Source organism: Danaus plexippus, chromosome 28 (assembly GCF_018135715.1).
Source record: "Danaus plexippus chromosome 28, MEX_DaPlex, whole genome shotgun sequence".
In the NCBI taxonomy this organism is placed as follows: Eukaryota; Metazoa; Arthropoda; class Insecta; order Lepidoptera; family Nymphalidae; genus Danaus; species Danaus plexippus.
In genome coordinates this window covers 1384451-1407094 of record NC_083556.1, presented here as the reverse complement: position 1 = coordinate 1407094, position 22644 = coordinate 1384451, and the positions used below count along the sequence as shown (strand labels likewise).

Below are 22644 nucleotides of genomic sequence, written 5' to 3'. Positions count from 1 at the left end.
TTACTTATTCAAAGTAAATAAACAAATCTTAATTATATAAGCTATTTATATTTAAAAAGAAAATAATGATTATCTGTATGTAGTATTTAAACCTTTGCCGTTGTAGTCATCTTTTCAAGACCTTGAGAAAATATCTACGAAAAATAAGTTGTCTATGGATGTTGTAGTGTGAAAATTATGTGTAGAAATTTGTTTCCACGAGTAGTTGTAGGTTTTATTGTGATCAAGTAACCTTCCTTTCATTGTACGTCACATGTTAAAAATGTTGCTTTTTATGTAGTTACGTAAATCTGTGTAGATAAAAAAAAAAATTAGCCAAACTATGATTTGTGATTGTGCGATATTTTTTAATCTGTGATATTATTTTGCTGTTGTTATCGTTGTTGTGAGAAATATAGAACAAAATTGCGTAAATATTGTTTTATTTCACTTTGACATTGTCTTGTTATGAAGGAAAACACATTTAAGTCAAAATATTGTCCGTATTAACTTTAAACACAAGAAAACAATTATCCATGTAAGGAAAAAACTATAGGAAACAATTTAATTTTATGAATTCTATCTAAAAATATGACGAATAGATTCGTTACGGTCTATGTTTCTTAAAATTTTTGTATACGTCAAGGCAAAATTTAACAGCCTTCAATATTTTTACTCTATTTTAATGTATGCATGTTAATAGCGTAATACATCACGATTAGATTGTGTACTTTCCAATAACTATTTTGTATATATATTGTTTTTCTTTTAAGTTCGCTTTCACAATCAAATTGCATACAATCGTTGCCCAAACGTCAAATTCATATTAATCAATTTCCAGTTTCATGTGTTATAACAGTTAGCGACTAATTAAAAATATATATATAAATATTTTAAGGAAAATTTCAAGAACATTTTCATTATGAATTCTCACGTTACAAATATTTAATTCTTTTACGTTGTTGAGATAAATAAACCATAAAGGCGATACATAAAATAAGTCACGATTCGAATTTACAAAGTCTAAAAGTATCAAGTACTAAGTTATTTACTACATTTACGAGGTTAATAAATAGTTTAGGTAACTTCTGTAACTTATGAAGGCTTTCAGCCACCTGCCCCTTTTTATATGATTTAAATCGCTTCAAATAATTGATAACATATTTTCTTGATTAATAAACAATTAAATAATTAGTAAGCTTCACTAATAGTTGTTGTAACAAATTCTAAATACCTCTATACTCAACCATATCGCTGCAAAATTTACCAGACCTTGTTAGAATATGTTTATTTTAATGTCCGCTACAGTATAAGTATCCATAGTTTTTAATATTAGCAAAGTAATCGTGGTGGCCTGGAGGTTACAGGCCCGCCTCTCACACGTGAGGGCGCGGGTTCAAAACCAGGCAAGTAACAATGTGATCTTTTCCAAGTCATATGTATGCTTTAACATTCTCCTTGTGAGAAGTGGCCTTTGCTTAGCAGTGGACTCCGATAGGCTGATGATGATGGTAGCAAAATTCATCGCTTCATTGCCTATCCCCCCCCCCCTTCCCGCCTGATGACCAGATTTATGTGGGGGTCAAGGCATGCCTGCCGATTTACCCACTAAAATAGCCAACGGTTACCCTTATCACCGTTGCGGACCATTGTTGGCTAGCTTTGGCATTCACTGCGATGCTTCGGCAAGTGTCTGTCTACCTTAGTATAAGATATTTCTTACAGCAGAACTACCAAAGACAATGGACCTACCAAGATATCGTTTTAAATTTAAACATGAAATTCTAAATCAACGACTGAAAGTATTCATCCAATTTAGTTTTTTTTATTTTTGGAGCAATGTTGAGCTAAAATTTACATTTGAAAAGAACGAGTTCCTGTAGCATTGTCAATATATCCCGGAGGTTGCGGGTTCGAACCCTGCTTGAGTTGACGATTTTTTCATTCTATATTTTATAATATACATTTTATTTAAACAAAAAGTATCACTTACAATTTTCTATACCTGATAAAAGGTTTTTATGGATCAACAACATAACCTTTTAGTCCAACATCTTTAAAGTAGACGAAATAATTTTTAATCTCCAACGTCTTTATTATCCAAAAAACATGTTGAAGAAGATGAAAATCATTAAATAATAATTAAATAATTCTCTATTAATTTACAAATTCCACTACAGTTGTATATGCAAACAAAGTCGCTTGCCTTTGATGTTTATTCACATACGTACTATATATCATACTATATTTACATCGTTTTAATGTCCAGCCTTTATTTAATATTTATCATTAACCCGGGCGCATGTAGTAAATTGTGTGAGAAAACAGTGTAGGTATGTATTACAAAACAATATTCTTAATTCAAATTTGCGTCGTCACGCTAAACACAAGCTTATTTTCAGTATCATATTTTATAGTATAGAAACTATGCGCTCATATTGACATATCAGATTGTCATTATAAAAGTCAAAAGCTACGACTACGTAAATCGTAATATGTAATTATATGTATTTATTTTGTATTATGGTTTTTAAATTGACTCACCAGTTGGCGCTACTGGCGCTTTAGCACTACTAAAACTGTCAAGAATAGTCGTAACCAAATCACTATTTTATTATTATAATTTCTATAATTTTATGTTCAATCAATCTAAAACATTGAACCTGTTGCGCAGTTTCATTGCGTTCGGAAAGGGCGGATTGATGTAAATTTGAAGATAGTAAAATGCAAATCTTTTTGGTAACTTTGTCGATTCCAAACAAGTGACAATTATATTAATTGTTAACAGTGGTAAATAAACTTTCCTGCTCTGCGATAAATTTAGAGAAATTTCATCTTAAATGACAGTTAGTAGATAGTTAAAGCGTCTACAATATTTTCTATGTTTGTAGCCCACTGGTGTGCCCAAAGATTTTATCTATTATTTTTTTTCTCTGTATAACATTGGCTCAGGAATAATACTTTTAGCAAAGTAAAAAAAAGTACTCCTTTGTGGCATGAATTTTGTAAAACAAAATCTGGGTATTTTATAAGAAATGTTTAGTAAAAAACTATAATGGGGGATGATTTCCGAACAAATATTCCTGGCCATTATGTCGATAAAACATTCATGTTTGTATGTGCAGCGGTACATAGAAAATCTTATATAATTTAAAGTCGTCGCTGTCCTCAGTACGGAGAATTAAATCTATGACAGAGAGATATATAATGAACAAATAAATTTTTGTTATAGTTTTTAATCTAATGTTTTTATTTAAATAAAAATGTTATATTCAATTAACACAACTCTCAGCTCCTATTTTCATTAAATATCTATGGCACAGACTCCCTAAAAACTTGGAAGCCATAACTTGTCACTTGACTTAACAAAACCACTTCTGTCAAATATGTTATCAATGATAAACTATGTGTTATTTGTTTTCTTTTAAATTATATGGAAGATTAAAACCTTATTATATTGATTTATAAATAACTTTATTATTTACCACATTTGAAAAAAGAATATAATCGTAAAAAAAAATGTAGGTTGTATAGACAGGAGTGATAGAATATAAATGAAAAAGGTTAATTGGAAATGGACTTAATAATATAAAAAACAAAAGTTGCGATATATTCGAGCAAGGAAATATGGAAACTTCTGAAACTATGTATTGCCGCTTATGTGCTGAGCAAAAGAACGCTGCTGATATAATTAACCGTGATAACATCGCACAGAATTTTGGAGAAATAGTTGCTAAATTGAACTTCTTAAACTCACTTTTCATAGATTTATTTAAAAAGGAGCAAATGTTGCCGAAAACGGTTTGCATAAGTTGCTACGAGGGATTGAATAAGGCTTATGCTTTTGTGAATAAAGTACAAAGAGCTCAAGAGCTGCTAGTTAACATTTTCCAAGAAAACATCGAAAAGTATGCGTCTTCAGACGACGATAAGGCTGGGCTCGATGAATTCCTAAACCCGGCAGAGCTGAGCGGTAATGAAGACGTAAAACAAGAATCCATAGAAATAGAAATACCAATACCTGTACCAGCTAAAGTGGAAGTCAAGAAAGAACCGAAAGATGAGACGGATAATGAGCAAAGTCAGGAGAGTACGTTTGACAACACGCTGAATGTCCAAGACCTGTTAAACGCGGCGATGTGCAATGTGCCATATTCCGAAGTAACATTATATGCTAAGGAAGTCAAGGATGCAAGCAAAAGATCAATAACATCATGGAAAGAGTACCCCTGGCTTTGTGCGCATTGCGATATAGAGTTTCTGGATATAGTAACACTCCGGATGCACTCGAAAATGACACACGGGAAGTGTAATGCATTTGTATGTATCGATTGTGATAATTGCGGTACCGGCGACTTTGAATATTTTATTAATCATGTTAAGTCGCACAGGAAGAGGCTCAGGTAATTCAAATTTACTCAACTTATCTAAAATAACTTACAGTGGCCATATTTTAAGATTTGCTTGTTTTCGTATTTTTTGTGATGTCTGCATTGCAAAGTAACTTTATAAATCACATTTTTGAATTAAGACCATGGTAATTGATTACCTAAAATTAGTGATACAGTTTTTTATACATATATATATATGTGTGTGTATGTGTTTGTAATACTGATATATAAGATTCCTCAGCACCCATACACTATATATATACACTATTTTTTTAATACCATATCTCACCCAGGTTTAAATGTCACTTACAAGCTTAAATTGCATCCTTATCCTATCAAAATAACTCGAGATAATTTTTACCCCTGTTAAGTAATATTAAAACATATATATTTTTTATTTTATCAAGATAAGTAATGCATATTTTTTCACATATATTATAACTATCATCCTATCCTATGTGAAGGAATCTTAACTGGACATAACATAAAATTCAATGAGAAGCTATGTCAAGTAACATAAGTTGAGCAAAATAACTTTAAAGCTGTGAATTTGTAGTACCGAAATCTCTCATGTTAAACAATGCAAATAAAGCAAATCACTACTTGAATAATATCTTTGAAATAGGTATATATAAAACCTTTTTGATACATGTTAAATAGATTATCTCGTTTTTCAGGAAAAGATGTTACTATTGCGATGTAGTTGTGAATGAAGAACTACTTGTAGAACACGTCCAGGAACACATACAGAAATATCAAGTACCATGCAACATGTGCGGAGAGATATTGGACAACAGTGAAACTCTGTTTAAACATCTAGAAGAATACAACTCAACGAAACCCAAACGGAAACCCAGAAGAAAGAGAGGCACACCGCTGACCGTTGAAGATCTGACATGCGAATTATGTAAGAAAGTGTACAAAAATCCTAACAGCCTGCGGGATCATATGAAAATACACAACGGTGATAGAAAGAGGAATTACACTTGCGATCGTTGTGGGAAAATGTTCTATAACAAAGGCACCTTGTCATCCCACATTTTGGCACACGACCAAATCCGGCCTCATATATGTAGGATTTGCAACAAATCCTTCCTATTCCCAAACATGTTGCGACGGCACGTCGAGATGCACTCCGGTGTGAAGCCGTTCTCATGCGAGCAGTGCGGTCGTTGCTTCAGACTGCAGTACCAACTTAACGCACATAAAATTATTCACACGGATTCTATGCCCCACGTCTGCCAATATTGCAATAAAGCGTTCAGATTTAAACAGATACTGAAAAACCACGAGAGACAGCACACTGGGGCCAAGCCGTACGCATGTCAGAACTGTGGCATGGAATTCACTAACTGGTCCAATTACAATAAGCATATGAAAAGGCGGCACGGCTTGGACACGTCTAAAAAGAAGATCACGCCCGACGGAGTGTTCCCTATAAATCCACAGACAGGACAAATTGTTCAACTAAACGACGCTAGTACAGAAGAATGGAAGACAAAGATCATGGTGCCGGGCAAAAGAGGCAAAAAGAAGATTATAAAGAAGGTGGAAGATGTAGCATAGATTATAAATAAATCATTAAAAAAAACTGAGTTGTAGCTGTAAGTCGATTTAAATTATTAAATAATATTTTTGTATGAATAATGAATTGACATAGACTATATCGTTTCATTTACGTGTCTATACTCTTGCCGAGAATTGTGTGTAGTACAATATTCCTAAACATTGTTTTTAAGCAGAAATTATAAATAGCCATTTTATTTATAAAAGTGTATTGTAAATATTTTTACACGCAATAAATATACAGAAACTTGAGCATATTTTTTTATTTATAAATAAATAAATATTGAGAGAGAAAAAGTATTTTGTTATGTGATTATTGATTAATGATAAGATAGAAAAATCTAACGAAATTGTGCAACGTGAGAAATTACAAACGATCTGTTATTGCATAAATAGGATATTGAAAAAATCTACAGCAGTTTTTTATTAAGTTCTTCTCATTACGACTATTACAAATATAACGTGTTTCATATAAACTAAACATATTGTAAGTTGTTTGTCGACAATATTTTCTAAACTGACAGAAGTTTCGTAATTATTCACAAATGAAAGCAACTTTATTTTTCATAATTCTTGTCGTATTAAAAATATTTTTACAAAAAGTTTAATCTTAATGTTTAGTTCTTTTTCACTATTAAAGCTAAACATCTCGGTGATATATTGTTGTTTACAATTTTTTTATATTTACAAGATAATATACCACGTTCTTGCAAATATATTAATCTGTCGTATAAGATGAAATTTTCAAACACTGGTTGCAAGTAATTTTGAAGGAATACAAATATGGCTGCCTTTTTGAATGTTGTATCGGATAACTCCCGCCAAATTGAAATAATTTCTCCGACATCGAAATTGATATGTTCTGTTTTTTTTAATCCGTCTCCACATATCAATTGATACCCAGCCAACGCATCCTGTACGTAATCTTCGAAATTGTTTTTTACGGATTTTAATCTAACTGCTTTGCGTTTCGTTCTTTTTAGAATTAAATTATCTGAAACAAAGTTTGTCCATGTATCCGTGTATATATAATAAATACATATACATGTATATTTTATACTTACTTCTGAATGCGTACACCTGCAAAACAGCTCGAGCTAATAAATTAAAAACCGAATCCTCAATTCTAGTGCCAAGGTTTGAAGTCTGTGCTGCCAATCTTAAAAATGGTATAGATAATATTTCTAAGGAGTTTTCATCACAACATTCTTTTAAAGCGTCGCTCAAAGGAAAATTCTTAAACCTTCCATTTTCTGATATCATTCTATGATAACAGCAAGACATAATGACTAAACCGTTTGCTGTTTTTGAATTTAAAAATATATTAATGGCATCTATTGTCAAATCTGCACATGCGTGGAGTCCGGTTATGCAAAAACCATCACAATTTAGGAATTTATCACACAAGTATTCTTCTATATTATTTACAGAATTTTCATTTATCGTATGTTTTATATATTTAACTCGTGCAAGTGAATTTATGTGGTATTTTCTTTGACGACGTTTTGCTGCAACGTAATTGTTTTCATTACACTCTAATCCCAGAACATTGAGATTTGTCGTTTCGTATAATTGTTGATCTAAATAACCCTAAAAGAATAAGTGTTTTACTTTATATAATATTTTAATTCGATAAAGAATTATGTTAAAAAACAACTACATCAATATTATAAAAATTCGTCACTTATTCAATTTTTTTTATTAATCATTGCGCTTACCAGCCCGGAACCGAAATCGACAACAGTCTCGCAATCAATTTCCTCACAAAAATCCTTTATTTCTTTCGCTAAATATGTAATTTCGTGTTTCTTTTTAGGACTTAGAGGTACATTTAACAAGAAATCTAAATCCGTGTAGTTAATTGTAGTATATTCAGATTTCAAATCATCAAATTTCTCAAAAAATATGTCCAAATAATTGCAGCCTGTATATCTAAGGTCACAGCTCTTGTTAATAGTAAGCTCATTTATTTCATCAACCTGTATATAATCCAAGACATTTTCTGTCAATAGATCTGTGTTTGGGAATTTAAATAAATACTGATATTCCTTAAAACACTGCAGACATTTTGTGAAGTAATCAATCGGTTCTTCGAATTTTACTGGTAATGCCATATCTGAAAGGAAAATTGTTTATCAATATCGTAGAAGAAATATATGTGTGGTGTAAATGTTTTCATTTAAGAGAAATATTTACCAAAACCGAGTCTGTTTGAGGGTAATTTTTACGATTTTATATATATTTCATTTACAACAGAAAATTTATGGATATGTATATATATGTAAATGTATATATAAATAAAAATATGTTTTTGAACAGACCCAATGAATAACTATTGAGTTTTTTTCAATGTAAACTTTACATCTAGACTCCAGACATACTTAACTTGACTGTCAAAGTAATTGTTCAACAATATTTTGATAAATATGTCAAAATGGGAATAAATAATATAAAAATCAAATACAAAAAAGGTCTTTATATGTTTATTATATTCTGTAATAAATACAATATATATATATATATATTTCTATTGTATTTCTTATGTGTGTTTGTATTGCAAAACAATACCTAATACAACATGCCCTAATATTCTAATAAATCAACAATTCAGTGTAATGAAAACTATTATAATCTAGTCTTCTATAAAGTACATTTGGCTTACAGAACTTAGTTACATTTAACAGAAGTCTTAACCATCAAGTCAATCTTGTGGTCCATTAATTGTGTCCCAGTTTTCACTATCCTTTTTAATTTGCTGGTTTGCACCGTTACCAATCACACATTTCCCGGACCACTCGTCTCCTTTCAGATACTTCTGGCAGACTTCTACGAGATCTTCCTTGGTGACAGCTAGCACTCGTTCCCTTTGTGTCTGCCAAATATCATATGACAGCCCGTACAGGAACAGCTCAATTCCTCTCATATATTCAGCTATCGGTTGATCCATTTGTTGAAGTATGGACAGCTTAGCTTCAAACAGATTCTGGTCATCAACCAAGTCCTTATTTTTGGACATCCAATTGGTTGTATCGTCGAACACATCCAAAGTGACTCTTGAATTTGGGTCTCTGTATGAGTAGAAATTGAATATCCCATCGATAGTTAACATTGCACCGCCGCCGTAAGCGCCGTTTTGTTCGCGGACTATGGGATGTAGGTATTTCGACGTTATAAATCTGGATAATACCCTCAGTTTAGGGTAATCGGGGTCAGTGTATGGTACTGTCGGTATGACCTTGGAGCAGAAATTTACAGGAATGTTCATGGCTATGTGAACCCCTCGATTCTGTTTCTTCGGTGCCTTGCAATCCGTCCAATTTATCCTATTGACATCCGACTGATCGTCTTTACACAAATCCGTGCAGAACTGTTCAATAGTGCTTTGTACATTATCATCAGAGTAATGAAACGCTGCCCGTAGATTTGTGCCGTGTAATATAGTTTTGCCGATTTGATCAACTATCTCCTGGACGTTTTCTATCTTGTACTGTTTCTGGGCTTCTTGCATATTCATGACGTGCTTGATTCCTAACAGACATTCCTTACACTCGTCCACAGGAGACACCAGCGACCGGGCGCTCTGCATGGCGTATGTGTGACCGCTGTCTATGATACCGCTTGTCAATGATGAAGCGTAGTTATTTAAGAGCATAGTCATTCTTTCGCTGTTGGAAAAGTTTGGTTTGCTGAATATTTCTTTCCATATGTCGAGCATTTTTGGTAGATTGTGGTCCAAGCAGTGACTGCTCAATATAACACCCTGTTCGTACTGCTCTCTCTGGTCTATGTGCTCAGTTATATGAGTCAGGAATGATAATCCTGAAGTTGACTTGCTGACAAATTTATCAAAATCCCTGTAATTATATGACTTGGTGTCGAATTTGTCCAAAATGTAGTTGAAAAATGGTAAAAACTGTCTCTGCTGCTCATTCAAGCACTCAGTGCCTAGGACACCCTTGAAATACGTCACACCATTGGTGTTAGCCCTACATAATTGCAAGGGTACGGTCCCAGAAATCGTATGTTTCAAGGGAGGTGCTGTTTTGTTCAATGTTATCTCATCAATTTTCAGACACGGCAGGACATCGAGGTTTTGTATTTCTTTCTGTGCTTTGGAAAGTTCTAAACCGTCTTTATAAATGCTTTCTTTCTGTTCTGATGTCAATTTACTGACTTTGGCCCTTAATAGATTTGCCTCGGCGTTGTTGAAAACGTCATCAAATTTAGGATCCGGTGTCATAGTCATTATCAGCTTATGGTTGTTCCTGATGAAGTACTTCTCAATGACATTCTTCACATAATTTGGATTCTTGAGATTCTTTTTCATTTGCTCCAGTAGATTATTTACTTTAAGAGCGCTTAATATCGGCCCGTTGTGATTCCATAGAGGCATCAGATTGAAAAGCATATTGAGGCCAAATTTGGGCGACTGATGCTTTATAGACAACTCAAAACCGTGGAGTACACTTTCGATATGGTCCTTTTCAAAGCCTTTCTCATATATATCTTGTATGGTCTGATTTGCAATCTTCTCAACCAGGTCAAACTTCGACTCTTCCACATCACGTAAGCCGACCACAAATAGTGTATCACGTATCTGATTGTCATAGCCCGTCAAGGAGTTGTAACCACCGGAAATGTTTTTCTCGATTAGGCTTTTATAGAAAGCTGAATTTGGACCTATAATCATTAATTCAGCTAGTGCCGTCAGCATGAATGTCTCATATATGTCTGTTATGTCAGACATAACCATACCCATGGCTATTTGGTTCTGTTTTTCTATGGGACCACCATACTGGTCAAATCTGCAGGGGATATTTGATCGTTTGAGCATTTTCCACCTTTCCTGTGGTGCAACAACGGTAGCACTAGGATCAAGGTACTCATATTTACTAAGATATGTCTCATTAAGAAATTTTAGATTATGTTCCAAAGGAAAACTACCATAGGAGTATATTCTGGAATTACTCGGGTGATAGTAGGTGGCATGGAATTTTTTCAAATGTTCATGGGTTAGTTCCGGAATGTGTAAAGGGTCACCGCCAGACACAAAGCCATATGTGCCTTGCGGCAGTATTGTGTTAATGAACTTTTGGCCGAACAGTGAGCTTGTCTCGGAGAATGCACCTTTCATTTCATTATACACTACACCTTTGAACACTAAATTTGAAGATTTATCATCTAGATTAGAATGTTCCAACCTCCAACCTTCTTGTAGAAAGTCTAATCTAGATAGATTAGGTTTAAACACAGCATCTAGATATACTTTCTGCAGATTCCTATAGTCAACTTCATTTTGGGATGAAAACGGGTAAAATGTATAATCGGGACCCGTCAATGCATTCATGAATGTAGCTAGAGATCTGTTGAGCATTTTAAAGAAGGGATCTCTGACTGGGTACTTTTCTGAGCCACATAACACCGTGTGCTCCAAAATGTGTGGAGTTCCCATAGAATCTAGTGGAGTTGTACGGAAACCGACAGAAAAAACATTATTTGTGTCGTCTCTCTCTAAATGCAGGTATTCAGTCTGAGTTTTCTCGTGTCTTAATAGGTACGCGGTCATGTTGTATTCATTTATTGGTTCCACTTCACAGCACATAAATCCATGGTAGACCTTTCCTGGTTGCAAGCTCGACAGATTCTTCTTCGTTTTCAGAATCCCTCCAGCGTAATTTCTCTGGCCGGCTATAATGAGGCTTTTTTGTAAGCCCGACAGCTTGTGAAGTCTTGAATACATTTTGATATTAACTCCTGCAACACAACAATCACTCACTTTTCCTCAAAATACGTTTAATGTATACATTTAGTAGTCCTCTAAGGAATATAAGCAATATATTTTATAATAATCCGAAACGTAATTTTTATAAGGCTATATAATCTTCCGAATATTTTGATTTTTTTAATTCAGATTATAAAACAAATGAAAGTGACGCAATAGATATACCGACTTACCTGAGCGAAATATAATTAATAAGACGTTGTAATTACTATGCAAAGTATTATATCATTGGTTCCAATTAGTGCTTATGAACATATTTGTTAATATTCATATTTCTTAACAAATAACCTCACATGAGCCGGGACCTACAAATCTTTTCTGTATAATAGAATTTTACAAAACCACAGATATCATAGTTGACAGAATAAATATATGACCATAAAAATCTCCCTTTTTTCAAAATACCAATATTTTATATTCATTTTAGCAACATATTGTTATCATACTAATATTATATTTTTGTTATTTTATATAATTCATGCTTATAAAAGAAGTTGAATTAGACTCAGTTCATAATTTGATTCCGTCCTATATAAATCAATATTTCGCAATAAATTACTTCCAATTATTAAAATAAAAAAAGATTTTTTACACGATGGCTTTATAAAAATTACACAAAAGTTAAAGAGGCCAATTTTGGATTATTTTGTATGTGTATATTATGGAGCGCAAAATAAAATTGTAGAACATGAGTATTTTGACGTTGACATTTGGCATATAAATAAAGTCCTTTTTCATTGGGGATCTATACACGTGTTTACGTGTGGGATCCGTTTGTTAGTTTTTAATGTAAAAAGTAGCTAACAAAAAATCAAAATGAGTTTATATAACTTTAAAAAGATAGCTGTGGTCCCCACAGCTAAGGTACGTACCATTTTATAAACATTTGAATATTATTTTTATATACAGCCGCATTATAACCTATTATCAGTACAAATTTTATAAATAATATATTTTCAGGACTTCATTGATATTATATTATCAAAAACACAAAGGAAAACACCAACAGTTGTCCACAAGCACTATAAAATAACCAGGATACGTGCGTTTTATATGAGAAAAGTTAAATTTACGCAGCAAAACTTTCACGACAGACTATCGCGGATTATACAGGTATTTCACAATGTTAAAAAATATCAGTACATTAATTTTGATATCAAAATTACCAATAGTCGATAATTTTAATTTGTATTACATATATTTGGTAAATAACAGTATTAATTAAATAAAGCAGTAGAATAGAAATAAAAACAAAAAATAATATTTTTTTACATAATTACTATTGATAATTTTTTTTAATACTAAAATATTAATTAAATCTCCTGAGATTGTCATAGAAAAATTATACAAGGAATAGTAATTATCAAACTATATACTGGCGCTGAAATTTATTTTTGACTCTTTATTTAAAAAATTACTTACAAATTACTAATATTCTCAGGGTTAGCAGATTTTGAAAACCAAAACACCACATATGAAAGGAAATATCATAATTTTGTATTAAAATTGGTTATTGCATAGTATTTTACAAACTTGTGTATTAAATAGATATCTAGATATAGCTAACAGATCGACCCCAAACTCTGAAGTTCTCATACAATAAAATTTAACACAGGAGTTTCCGAAATTGGACGACGTCCATCCATTCTACGCTGATTTGATGAATGTTCTATATGACAAAGATCATTACAAGTTGGGTCTCGGACAACTGAATACGGCCAGACATCTCATTGATATGTAAGTACATATTATACACAGACACACACACACACACACACACACACACATATATATATATATATCTCTGTGTGTGTATAAGTTTTGTTCTAATACATATAGATTTATTTACAGTATAAATATACAACAAAATTTTCGTTTTTACCTATAGTCTGTTAGAGCCAGTCTTTAAAGCTGTATTGATTCCGAGGAAACTTCCATTGGCAGGCATCAGATTTGATACTAAATAACTTGTTTTACATATATCGATTTTATTGCGTATCTGCCATGTCGAGACGGATAGTTCATCAGAATAAATGATCGGTTCTCACTATAATAATAACTTTGTTAATATTACAGTGTGGCCAAAGATTATGTTCGTCTCCTCAAGTTCGGTGACTCCCTCTATCGATGCAAACAGCTCAAGCGTGCCGCCCTGGGTCGTATGGCCACCATCATGAAACGGCAGGCCGCTAATCTCACCTACTTGGAACAAGTGAGACATTGTACACTATATAATATTATTGAGAAATTTTTAACTTTTAAGTAATGCAATTTTTATATATTTATCATTGAATTGATGATTTTATATCGTCAAGTTAGATAGCTCATATATATATATAAAAATTGAAGTGTCTGTCTGTATTAAATTAAATAATATGTATTGTATATACTGATATAACATATTTACTTTCTTGTTTTGTCGAATCTGTGTTTTGGCTGGACCGATTTTGATAACTTTCAAAGGTTCACATGTGATGTGAGAAGTTGATTTGGTTACTATAATTTTATCCTATTTATATGAATTTTATAATTATAACTATCCCGAGTGCTGCAGTTGATAGGTAAGAGATCTAAATAAATGATTTTTTTTCCCAGGTCCGTCAACACTTGGCTCGTCTCCCATCAATAGATCCTTACACGCGTACCATCATCATATGTGGTTTCCCTAACGTCGGAAAATCTAGTTTCATCAACAAGGTAAAGAAAATTGAAAAAAAAATTAATAATTTTACAAACACATAATTAATGCCTCAATTAGTTTCTAATCTTTAATGAGTTGAGTCATCACCTGTATGAAATATTTTAAACATTCAATTGATCTAGAAATAATTCAAAATTATGACTTTATCACTTTAAATTCTTAATACATATATATTTTTGTCACAGATAACCCGAGCAGATGTTGAAGTACAGCCGTACGCCTTCACAACAAAGAGTCTGTATGTCGGACATACAGATTATAAATATCTCAGATGGCAGGTATGTATTATATACTGTAAAAAAATACATTCTATCACAAAACTATCAGCGCAGAGTGAAATTATATATGATGCCTTTAATAAGTAAGCCTAAATTATGTAATTTCTGTTATTTCAAGGTGATTGACACCCCTGGTATTTTGGATCATCCTCTGGAAGAGCGCAATGTGATCGAAATGCAAGCTGTGACAGCCCTGGCACATCTCCGAGCTGCCATATTATATGTTGTGGACATATCGGAGCAATGTGGACACAGTCTGGAAGAACAGGTAATTAAATAGATTGACTAGATTCTGAGCGTGACTTTGGCTGTGGTGCCTTAGAAAATGGCGTCAGAAAAAAAATTATAGTTCGTGGAGCCGCTCCTTGCGGAAGAAGTGAAATTTCGTAATTAATGAAAACAGGAAGCGGTGGAAATTGCGGTTTCAGGTGTTTTTGAAAGAACAACTTGCACACTATCACATGTAATAATTTTAAATATATATATATTTGTATATTTTTCAGATATCTCTATTTGAGAGTATCAAGCCTCTCTTCAGTAACAAGCCACTGATAGTAGTGTTGAACAAGATGGATGTCATAAAACCTGAAGAGTTGGCTCCCAACAAGAAGAAGCTCATCGAGGATTTGGAGGCGAGATGTGCCACAGATAATGTTGTCAAGTAAGCGACCAGTCTATGTGATATTGGTTATTTTTACTAGACCTTAGACCAAACCTTTAACTTGGAAATTATCTGAAGGGTCAATTAACAGTCTAACATGTTAGTACAATATAGAAATAGTCAAATAAATTGCTGATAGTACTAAATATATTTGTGCTCTCTTAAGGATATTTATCAGAAAGAATAATTAATAAATTAAAATTAAATAAAGCCTCTTTTTTTTTATTTTGTATGTCTGTCTATGGTCCTAGTCTTCTATATGTCTGTCTATGGTCCTAGTCTTTATTGGCATGTGCTTTTTTAAACTGTTTCAGTGCCGACACAAATTCTGAGTTACGCACCGTTCCTATAATGAGGATGTCAACGATGACCGAGGAAGGGGTCCAGGAGGTCAAGATAGAGGCCTGCGAGAGGCTTCTGGGGCACAGAGTCACTGAGAAGATGAGAACTAAGAAGGTAGACTTAACAGATCACGTTAAAGTAAAAGACCAGTATAAATAGAGCTGCGAAATCATGTTTGATTTTGTGTCCAGTATAACTAGACCTCGAGTTCATAACAATTTGATGAGACAATGGTAATACTGATATCTTTGGATACTTGTATGTTGTAAAGTATTACGGAATGATGGCTCATTTAATATTAGTTGTTATTATTTCTCTATGTTTATGTCATTTTATAAGACGCCATATGATGTAGTTGTAAAGGCGAGCTTTAAAATACAAACTTAAATCAAATAAGAACAGACATCAATAATAATATGACAATAAAGGCGATAATTGAATGCTATAATATTATGCTATACATATGTGTTCTAGGTGGACGGTATACTGAACCGTCTCCACGTGTCCATGCCGTCACCACGCGACGGACGCTCCCGACCACCTGTCCTACCACCGCAGGTGGTGGCCAAGAAAGAGAAACAACTACAGAGAGAAACAAGGAAACGGAAGCTGGAGAGAGAGATAGAGGTGGAGCTGGGAGACGATTATGTGCTCGGTGAGACTGACAACTGAGGTTTCAAAATTAACAAAAGACTGAACTAATGTTAAAAGGAAAGTCTAAACATTAAAATGACACTAATATTATTGGATCACTGCGCGTATTTTGTTATTTAAAAACTACACAGTACCGAAGTTTGCAGACTTCGCAGCAACCGTGATCACATCCCGTTTGACCGTGGACACTAAATACGCGTAGTAATGAACAGTCACGTATTTATATGAGTTAAATTTATTCTTTACTCGAACAAGACATTATAAGATTGGTGTGACGCGTGACCGTCGATCTATGAGATTAAATAAGAAGTGTTCTTGAATTAAATAAACACTGAGTATATATAGTTGGTATAGTATTATAGAGGTCAAGTAAATATTTCATATTTTTTCAGACCTCAAGAAGAATTACACGGATATTCCGGAAGAGGAGCGCTATGACCCAATACCAGAGTTCTGGGAGGGACACAACATTGCTGATTACATAGACCCTGAGATATTCGAAGTAAATACACCTTATGATAAATTAATATGGATATACTGTTGTTACTCCGAGGAAGACTCGGGAAAATGGATCAAGCAGTTTTTGAGTTAAATAAAAATGTGATTTTTTCGACAGAAATTGGCTCAGTTGGAGAAGGAAGAGGAGTTACGGGAACAGGGAGGAATGTATGAAGCTCCCAAGATAGAGTACGACGAGACCATGAGGGAGATAAGACAGCTGGCGGTGCAGATACGGTGAGTGGGAGAGTTGGAGGCTCTGTGACATGAGATACACTGTGACAGATGACTGTGTATATATATATATACATTGTATGTGTCTCATCTACAACAAAACTAACATGTTATATATCAATTTCAGTAACAAGAAGGCGGTGCTGAAGGACGAGTCGCGTCTGGTGAAGCAATCCACCAAACCCGTGATGCCCAGAAACACCAGGGCGAGAGAGAAGACGCGCTCCACCAAGAAGCTCCGCGACGAGATGGAACAACTCGGTACGGGGACAAACACACACACACGCGCACACACGCACACGTTCAACAGACAACAGTTGTCGGAGATGAATTCCTTATTATAAATATAAGATTTCATAATGATTATGTTCGTCAGGTGTGGACATGTCGGACACCAAGTCCGCTCACTTCACCCGCACCCGCTCCCGCTCCCGCTCCCGCTCGCTGTCCGCTCCGGCTGTTAAGAGAGCGAGGACTGACACCAGTGTGGCCACGACACGGGACAAGCAGGGAGTCAAGGATCTCGCTGTGAGTGTTACGCACATACCTACCAACGATCACAAATACTTCATACTAATAACGCAATATTTTCTTCTATTTGCATTGCAAAATAAATAACCAACTAAAATGTCTAAACAGATGCAAAAGAAGGCGAAGAACATGGCTCACGTCGCGATCGCCAAGAAAACTAAGAAGATGGGTCTCAAGGGAGAGGCGGATCGCTTCATAGGTACCAAGAAACCCAAACACTTGTACGCCGGCAAGAGAGGCGTCGGCAAGACGGACAGGCGGTGAAGACCTGGCCCGCGTCAGACCGGCTCAGGGAGGATGTGGAGACGGCCGCTGGTCTACACGTCAGCTGAAACACTCCTTGGAACGACAAGCGATTTATTTAAACTAATAGCATTGAAATACAAAGCTGTGTCAGGTTTCATGAATAAAAATAGTGAAAATCTATTTGATGTTTTTTATTGCGATGTACGCGTTATATTTTAGCTTCTTGGAGCTCCGTCTTATTGGATATTTTAATGTATGTGTGTATGTACAGACGTACTTAACAACACGTTCTCATATGAATGGTTGTAACTATTTCATCGTATTTATAGAATTAAATAATATAAATTTCAATAATTATCGAATTTTATAAATATATTTGTTATCAATATATTAATAGTACGTTTAAAGGAAAATGGGAAAACATTAAAGTTAATAAACGCAAGAAGTTTAAGTGAAATATTTTTCATATTTTATGTCGGAGCAAGAGCACTTGGTCGTTTTTGAAGAGTGACGTCAGCAACTGACGTCACCGATGACTTTATTCTTGAATGTCGTCAGGACCTCAGACTCTTGAAGGTAAACTCGTAGACAGTTTGGCGAATCCCTAACTTCGAAGAGGTCCGATCCCTCCAACAGCTCGAGCGAGCCTGTCAGTGAACTGTGCTCCAGTAATAGTTACTCAAATAATAAGACTTGGGCCGATTTGTTTAATATGTGCTATCAGTAAGGATAGTTCAGGAATCAGGATCAATAAGGGTTATAAGTATCGAAGGACTAGAAAAAGTTAGATGCGTAATGTGGACTCGAGTGATCTATTTATTGTTAAACAACGGTTCAAAATCCAAACCTCAGATAGTTTCGATGTATATATCCATCCTTTGAAACTTTCTTGTTTCCTTAAATCACTTTACTGACACAATACTCGGGTAACTATACGTATCTTTCACTGTAGGCGCACTGATCACTTCTTCAAACGATTGGATATATCGCATTTACACCGAGGTCATCTCGGGGCACCCCCCAGTTGGGGGGTTGACGTTAGCTTTTCGCGGCGTAGGCCCCGTAAGCTGGCTGTGACTCCACCTGTGAAGGCAGGCGGGTCGTTGGGGCGGGCGCTTGCAGCCCTGGTGTCGTACAAAAGTCGCCGCCGGCGAGACGTTGCCCAGAGACAGTTTATTACTGTCTGGTGGCGCCAACGCAATGGCGGTTGGCCGGGAATTTTTTTTAAAACTACCGACTGCAACACGTCATCTATGAAGTCTCTCATTAGTAACATTTCTTAGGTTACCCACATTACACCCATACTTCATAAACTAACGATTCCATTACATATAATAACTGGTTACATTCGTCTCACATAACTCCTATCGATGTAGTATGTTACAAACTTTGCTTTTTTAGTATCCCTAGGTCATCTCGTGTCACCACAAGACACACACGCGTCCTCTGAGGTTGACAACTCTGATGATCTTTCTCCGTCAGGATGGAGGAAACCCTGACGTGAATGTAAAGCTTCACCTATGAATGTTCCAGACGATGAGGACAAAGGTCACGGGTGGGGAGTAGGGCTGCTTTTGCTTTGTGTTCGAGAACATGAACAACAGTTTACCGGGATCTTTTGTGAAAAAATTAAATATATTTGTTTATAACCATTCTGTTCGAGGGAATTTTCATTAGGGAAGTCGTAAAATACTGTTTCGTTGGTGATGTTAGGATCAAAGGTATGTTGTTTTATTCTAAAACACGCGGGTACTTTCTTATTTTTCCTTTAAGATCTTTTTTTTTTCGGATAAATCTAAAGTTACCGGAACATTCCTACATACTGTCATAAGGTCAGTAGGATTATAATTAAATTAAATAATAAGATCCCGGTACAGATCTTATCATCCTACGTGGAGTCTTAAACGTAGGTCATGTACAGTTTTTTAAGACTCGGTAGAGTAGTTTTATTTACATGTCCAGGAGATGTTTGGTTCAATGCACAGAATAAAAATTATCCAGGGACATCACCCTCGGTTGAATCGAGTGTCCATTAGAAGATATTTATTTTTAAATCGCAAATTCAAATCCATGTAAATAAATTAAAGACCCAATGTTATTTTTATTAAAGCAACAGATCAACGATTTCTACGAGGACTCAGGTCTGAACAGATCATAAGACTGAGAAGCACTGTATTAAGCCTGCTGAACGGAATGCTCCAGTCTCTCGCCTCGTTTAAATATTCCTCGTAAATGTTAATTCCAGGGCAACAATGTTATTAGATACAGGTATATCTTATGTGTGATATAGAGCAGTGACTCCGCTCTAACTAAATCTTTATTTCTGATTACTATGAACTATCATTAACTAGTACAAAGGCCTGATTTAGTACATTTTGTATCCATCTATTGTGTTCGGCTGTGAATCTCTGACACTCGTGATTGTTCAAGCCTTGAGGCATCGCTATGACACGCCCGGTGTCCGAGCAGTCCCGCGAGGTCACTAGGCGCCGGACGAGGTGGAAGGTGGAATAAAACACGTAATTAGCAAAATGAATGGCACATTTATATTTAATTAATATTATTCATTTTTATAATAAGAGCTTTCATGTAACTATCTGAACAGAACGACTCTTTACAGCGGCAGAGCTGCCAGACTAAACAACAAAAAAAAAAAAGGAAATCGCAAAGAAAAGCCTCATTTTGTACACAATCTCCAGGACTGATGACACACAGACAGAAACCCGCGCGCGGCGGACGTTATATATAGAGAGAGATAACTTATAATAAACACTAAATGGAAGAATCGAAATGAACTAAGCGAAACGATTACGTGTCTTACAGCTACGGATACGATACTAAAAAAATATTTTTGAACTTTCTCGCATAAGATCCCCCCCGAGCCCGACTCGGGCGCCATCTTGTCCGCCATGTTGGCCGCCATCTTGGCATTCGTCGAATCAACCTTAACCTATATGATACAGAGTTCAAATCAACTGCCGATAATGTACTATACATAGTCTGGGACTACTTGAGTACACATGCAATTGTCGAGACACAAACAAATAACCCTAAGCTACGAGCACTGTCGTGATTAAAGCGACTCTTTAAAAATAATTTATAATACACAATCATGGGAAAGGAAACGCGACTACAACACAAACCGACATCTTGAGCGACCGCAGATACACCTATTTACACCCCGAGCAGCTGACAGACGGACAGAGCTCGCATATATACATTGACGTCATAATTTAGTTACACATGTCCCGTGACGTCACGTCCGGTTCAAATCCATTGAATGCAAAGTCCGCTGCGGTCCGGGCCGCCCGGACGCGGCGCTGGTGATTTCTCGCAGCGGCCTTTACATTTAAGTACACCGATTTTCATTTTGTATAATAAAATACGCAAAAAGCGTAAAAAAATAATAATTATAAAAATTATAATAATAATAATAAAAAAATCACTGGAGTTTGGATACAAAAACTTATAAAACCTTAAGTACACACTTAAGTTATCCGCCGTTATGTATTACATGGCAATCTTCCCCCAGGAAATTCATTTTACAACAGACGCCATTTTCGCCTTTATTACTAACGGACATACTACGCGAGTATAAAGTACCATGGGCGAGTAATAAAAGTCAAAACAGCATAAAACATTCTCACAAACAAATACCTAACAAGTAACGTTATCCGAAGTCCACTATTTATTGTCAAGCGTAAACCGGGGACACGGAAATCATTAAAAATAAAATAAACAAAATGGCGGGAGCGGTGTTGCCACGCGAAATAAATGGACTCCGGATCTTAACCTACGCTTATGGCAGCGACAAAAAGAAAATTATTTAAAATCGGTAATTAAAAATATCTTTTTTTCTCAATATATTTATCGATTAATCTAGGCCACCTATATATAATCTAGGCTATTATACAATCTGGATATCCCATTGTCTTCGGGTGACGTCACACCTCGTATATAAAACTAATATATTTTTACACACTTAACTACTCGTGTCCTTCGCACCACACCGCCACACTCTTTGGATGACCGCCACATGTATGTATGTTTGTCTGTGTCGACCTCGTTACAACATCACTCGTCAACTCTACACACTTCCGGTCCACCTCCGCTACTGCTGTGCTCACCGGACTCGGTTACAATCATTGTGGTCGAGCGAGGTTGGAGACGAAACGGAGAAGGAAATGTTAAGGGCGAGTGTATACACGTAGATACAGACGTAGATATATATATATAAGGGGACGGACAGACAATCATTGTAACCGGTTCACTGTGAGAGCTCTAACTACTCTATGTGTGTTCGTATTGTCTGCAGTGTGTCACACACGCCAACCCTCAGTTCCGGCCGGGGTGTGCGTGTGTGTGTGTGTGTGTCTATGATTGTGTGTGTGTGTGTATGTGTGTGTGTGCGTGTGTCTAGCGCGTCGCGCGCGGGCGTCGCTATTGCGGCGGCGCGGGGGGTGGGGCGCCTCCCATGCCCTGTAACACAACATATATTTTAGTACAATAACAATAGAGTACATTTTAAATTATCAAGGTATGTATATGTGTGTGTACCCACCGTGACGGGCTGGTAATGGTGTATGGGCGCCGCCAACAGTTTGGGCGCGTCCTCCGCTTTCTCCTCCTCTCTCCTCTTCAGACACGCCGCCTTAGGGTTCAGGTTGCGTTCTGAATTCAGACACAGACAGATATAAGTTACATTTATAAATTGTCCATGCAGATAAATAAAATGTATATGTCTACTACATATAATATATCATTAAACACGGTATGTATAA

General features: G+C 35.3%; 4 protein-coding genes across 12 annotated transcripts in view; 2 read left to right on the top strand and 2 right to left on the bottom strand.

The window, feature by feature from the left end:
* The first annotated feature begins 3367 nt into the window (after positions 1–3367).
* Positions 3368–6188, top strand: LOC116776324 (gastrula zinc finger protein XlCGF26.1-like). Its single transcript, XM_032669502.2, has 2 exons — positions 3368–4382; positions 5048–6188. The coding sequence occupies exons 1-2, from the start codon at positions 3607–3609 to the stop codon at positions 5934–5936; spliced, it is 1665 nt and encodes a 554-aa protein (XP_032525393.2). The 5' UTR covers positions 3368–3606; the 3' UTR covers positions 5937–6188.
* Positions 6189–8405: 2217 nt separating this feature from the next.
* LOC116776167 (presequence protease, mitochondrial) lies at positions 8406–12050 on the bottom strand. The gene is made up of 2 exons (XM_032669277.2): positions 11892–12050; positions 8406–11690 (listed from the first exon to the last, which is right to left on the bottom strand). The coding sequence occupies exon 2, from the start codon at positions 11674–11676 to the stop codon at positions 8638–8640; it is 3039 nt and encodes a 1012-aa protein (XP_032525168.2). The 5' UTR covers positions 11677–11690; positions 11892–12050; the 3' UTR covers positions 8406–8637.
* Positions 12051–12423: 373 nt separating this feature from the next.
* Positions 12424–18043, top strand: LOC116776133 (nucleolar GTP-binding protein 1). The gene is made up of 15 exons (XM_061525434.1): positions 12424–12582; positions 12679–12831; positions 13334–13455; positions 13795–13930; positions 14314–14415; positions 14605–14697; positions 14816–14965; positions 15201–15358; positions 15673–15814; positions 16175–16355; positions 16747–16856; positions 16971–17089; positions 17214–17347; positions 17463–17614; positions 17726–18043. Exons 1-15 carry the CDS (start codon positions 12535–12537, stop codon positions 17879–17881), a joined length of 1956 nt encoding a protein of 651 aa, XP_061381418.1. The 5' UTR covers positions 12424–12534; the 3' UTR covers positions 17882–18043.
* Positions 18044–20386: 2343 nt separating this feature from the next.
* The window catches only part of LOC116776265 (protein daughterless), a 54145-nt gene continuing 51887 nt past the window's right edge, over positions 20387–22644 (bottom strand). For all 9 annotated transcript variants that reach the window (XM_061525224.1, XM_032669412.2, XM_032669409.2 and 6 more), the window contains 2 exons: positions 22425–22534; positions 20387–22342 (listed from right to left, as the gene is read on the bottom strand). In XM_061525224.1, the coding sequence (XP_061381208.1) occupies positions 22304–22342; positions 22425–22534 (149 nt within the window). In that variant the 3' untranslated portion in view covers positions 20387–22303. The remainder of the gene's footprint in view (positions 22343–22424; positions 22535–22644) is intronic.

Excerpts from the sequence above, each read along its gene's own strand:
- LOC116776324 (XM_032669502.2), top strand. The coding sequence starts at position 3,607 with ATGGAAACTTCTGAAACTATGTATTGCCGCTTATGTGCTGAGCAAAAG. Across the intron at positions 4,383-5,047 it reads TCGCACAGGAAGAGGCTCAG|GAAAAGATGTTACTATTGCG; the intron begins GTAATTCAAATT and ends CTCGTTTTTCAG.
- LOC116776167 (XM_032669277.2), bottom strand. The coding sequence starts at position 11,676 with ATGTATTCAAGACTTCACAAGCTGTCGGGCTTACAAAAAAGCCTCATT.
- LOC116776133 (XM_061525434.1), top strand. The coding sequence starts at position 12,535 with ATGAGTTTATATAACTTTAAAAAGATAGCTGTGGTCCCCACAGCTAAG. Across the intron at positions 17,090-17,213 it reads CAGCTGGCGGTGCAGATACG|TAACAAGAAGGCGGTGCTGA; the intron begins GTGAGTGGGAGA and ends TATCAATTTCAG. Across the intron at positions 17,615-17,725 it reads AGGGAGTCAAGGATCTCGCT|ATGCAAAAGAAGGCGAAGAA; the intron begins GTGAGTGTTACG and ends ATGTCTAAACAG.